We start from the raw sequence: 2,480 nt of genomic DNA on the forward strand, positions 1-2,480 counted from the left end.
GGCAAGGGTATAAAACCACGGAGCGAGACGTTTACCATTCACACCAGGGAGAGAAACCACAAGGAGTTCTTGCTTCAACAGTGTTTGAACGGAACTTCTTCCTTCGTCCCGCGTACTACTTCTTCTACTCTGCATTCCGGACACGACAAACCTTTATTACTTGAACACTACCGAGAAAGTCGTCGTTAAGCTATTTTTTTGGACCGTTTTGCTAAGAAAACAAGAGAAGAAACCCGCAAGAAACGCCAGCTACAATGGAGTCTCAGGTCCGTCAGAACTACCACCGCGACTGCGAGGCCGCCGTCAACCGGATGGTCAACATGGAGCTGTTCGCCTCTTACACCTACACTTCCATGGTGAGAAGAACACTTCAATTTATTGTATCTTCGTAGTATGTATTAATGTATGCTAAGTATCTGCATCTATTGTATGTCTTGATATAAAAAAAACATTGGCTGTTAAAGAAGAAATATAAAATACAATTGTCATTAAATTGATTGTGTTTTATAAGTAATGCAGTATGGCAGCACTGTTTCTCTGCATCTCTCACTTGTTTATCTGATGGTTGCCAGATAAGGAGTGTTTTATCCCCCACTCGCCACATTGAGTCAAACACGCTGAGTCATGTTTATGCTGTTTTCTTAACTTCTTCAAACGTGACGCTGGTCTGTGTCCAAACCGACTAGACCAGGGGTCTTCAACAGGGGGTCCGCGAAACTTTTGATTGATTAGACTTTCTTTTTTTTTTTCCAAACATGAATCTGCCCATTATTTTGATAGTTCAGTATTGTATGCAAGATAACAGGTATGTTTATGCATGGCACTAATGGGACATCACTCATTTTCGTTTCCACATTTCTGTTTAAAAAAACATCACTTTGAATAGCTTGTATGCATGATTATCATGCAATTGACAGACAATGTTGATATTGGCATCAGCTGACAAGGTATGCTTATCAATGGCAGTGGCACGGCCACCCTACTCACTGTACCTTGAACATGTTTAAAATAAAAACATGAATATATGAACCTGTGTATTATTCGAATAGCTTAGTATTGAATGTACAATATAGATGGTACTAGGCCCATTTAATATAAAGCACAATATAAATTGTCGGGGGTCCCTGCTCCATCTCTCTATCAGTTGGGGGGGGTCCTTGGCCTGAAAAACGTTGACGACCCCTGGACTAGACCTTTCAAAACTATGACTCGTGTGCCTGACAACTACTTTGTTGCCTAACTACAGTTTGTCACAACCGTTTTCTTTTTTAAATAATGGTGACGTCTGCTAATCACAGTTCTAACCTCTGCTCTTGTCCCTTGTTTACAGGCCTTTTACTTCTCCCGTGACGATGTGGCCCTCGAAGGCTTCGCCCATTTCTTCAAGGAGAACAGTGACGAGGAGAGGGAGCACGCCCAGAAGCTGCTGGCCTTCCAGAACAACAGGGGAGGACGCATCTTCCTCCAGGACCTGAAGGTCGGTACACACTGGAGGACTGGCCCCGTTGAGACGTGTCTTGCTGCACCCTGTCTGTCTAGGACAAATAAACTGGGATTAACCTGCAGCAGTGGGACACTCGGTCCCTCCCGTTTACCACCAATTATTATCATGACCGTTCAGTCTGCTATAATTGAATGTTTTTTCCTCCGTAGAAACCAGACCGTGATGAGTGGGGCAGCGGGCTGGAGGCCATGCAGTGCGCCCTGCAGCTGGAGAAGAACGTCAACCAGGCCCTGCTGGACCTGCACAAACTGGCTTCTGACAACGTAGACCCTCATGTAAGTGTGAATTAGTGCCGCGTGGTCTGCCAAAGACGGTCCCGGCTACACCACAAACTCGTGTGCTCTAGCATTCGTCTGTACGCGTAGTAATCTCTCTCTCTTGTCTCCGTTCCTCAGATGTGCGACTTCCTGGAGACCCACTACCTGAACGAGCAGGTGGAGGCCATCAAGAAGCTGGGCGACTACATCTCCAACCTCTCCCGCATGGACGCCAACAAAAACAAGATGGCGGAGTACCTGTTTGACAAGCACACCCTGGGGGCAAAGAGCTAAATATGCAAAGTCTCAGGGTTGAGCCTGGAGGGAAGATGTGGCACACAGGCTTTAAACGCACCCTTCTGCTCCAGTGAGCGTGAATTTAAATCTAATCTGCTTGACCTGTGGAGTTGATGAGTTCTGGTGGTGTCACTGGGTTTTTCAAATGTCATTTAAGGATAGATATTTATAAGGTGATGACTTTGCCCTCATTACCTCCAAGTCTCCTCTTGTGTGACATTTGAATGACTGTTTCTGATCTGGTCTTAATCTGAATAAACATGTTGAGCTGGACTCTGTCTGATCTGCATCTGTTACGCACCCTTTTCATATTGACTTAAAAGCTGTTATGTTTACATGCCATCGTTTATTAAACCAAAGTGCTGGTTAGTAGTCGGCAACTCCTAAATGGAGCTAATCTGTAACGCTTTCCCTTATAAAGT

General features: G+C 44.9%; 1 protein-coding gene across 1 annotated transcript; it reads left to right on the forward strand.

Annotated features, from left to right (window-relative positions):
* Positions 1-254: 254 nt before the first annotated feature.
* On the forward strand, positions 255-2,055 carry LOC142945231 (ferritin, spleen middle subunit). The gene is made up of 4 exons (XM_076086650.1): positions 255-356; positions 1,331-1,477; positions 1,654-1,779; positions 1,900-2,055. The coding sequence occupies exons 1-4, from the start codon at positions 255-257 to the stop codon at positions 2,053-2,055; spliced, it is 531 nt and encodes a 176-aa protein (XP_075942765.1).
* Positions 2,056-2,480: the final 425 nt, after the last annotated feature.

This window comes from Anarhichas minor, unplaced genomic scaffold, assembly GCF_050575085.1.
Source record: "Anarhichas minor isolate MPS153535 unplaced genomic scaffold, ASM5057508v1 ptg000007l, whole genome shotgun sequence".
Classification (NCBI taxonomy): Eukaryota; Metazoa; Chordata; class Actinopteri; order Perciformes; family Anarhichadidae; genus Anarhichas; species Anarhichas minor.

Bases quoted from the DNA above. Each gene is read 5' to 3' on its own strand.
- LOC142945231 (XM_076086650.1), top strand. From the start codon at position 255: ATGGAGTCTCAGGTCCGTCAGAACTACCACCGCGACTGCGAGGCCGCC. The intron at 1,478-1,653 runs GTCGGTACACAC...TTTCCTCCGTAG, and splicing joins TCTTCCTCCAGGACCTGAAG to AAACCAGACCGTGATGAGTG. The intron at 1,780-1,899 runs GTAAGTGTGAAT...TCCGTTCCTCAG, and splicing joins CTGACAACGTAGACCCTCAT to ATGTGCGACTTCCTGGAGAC.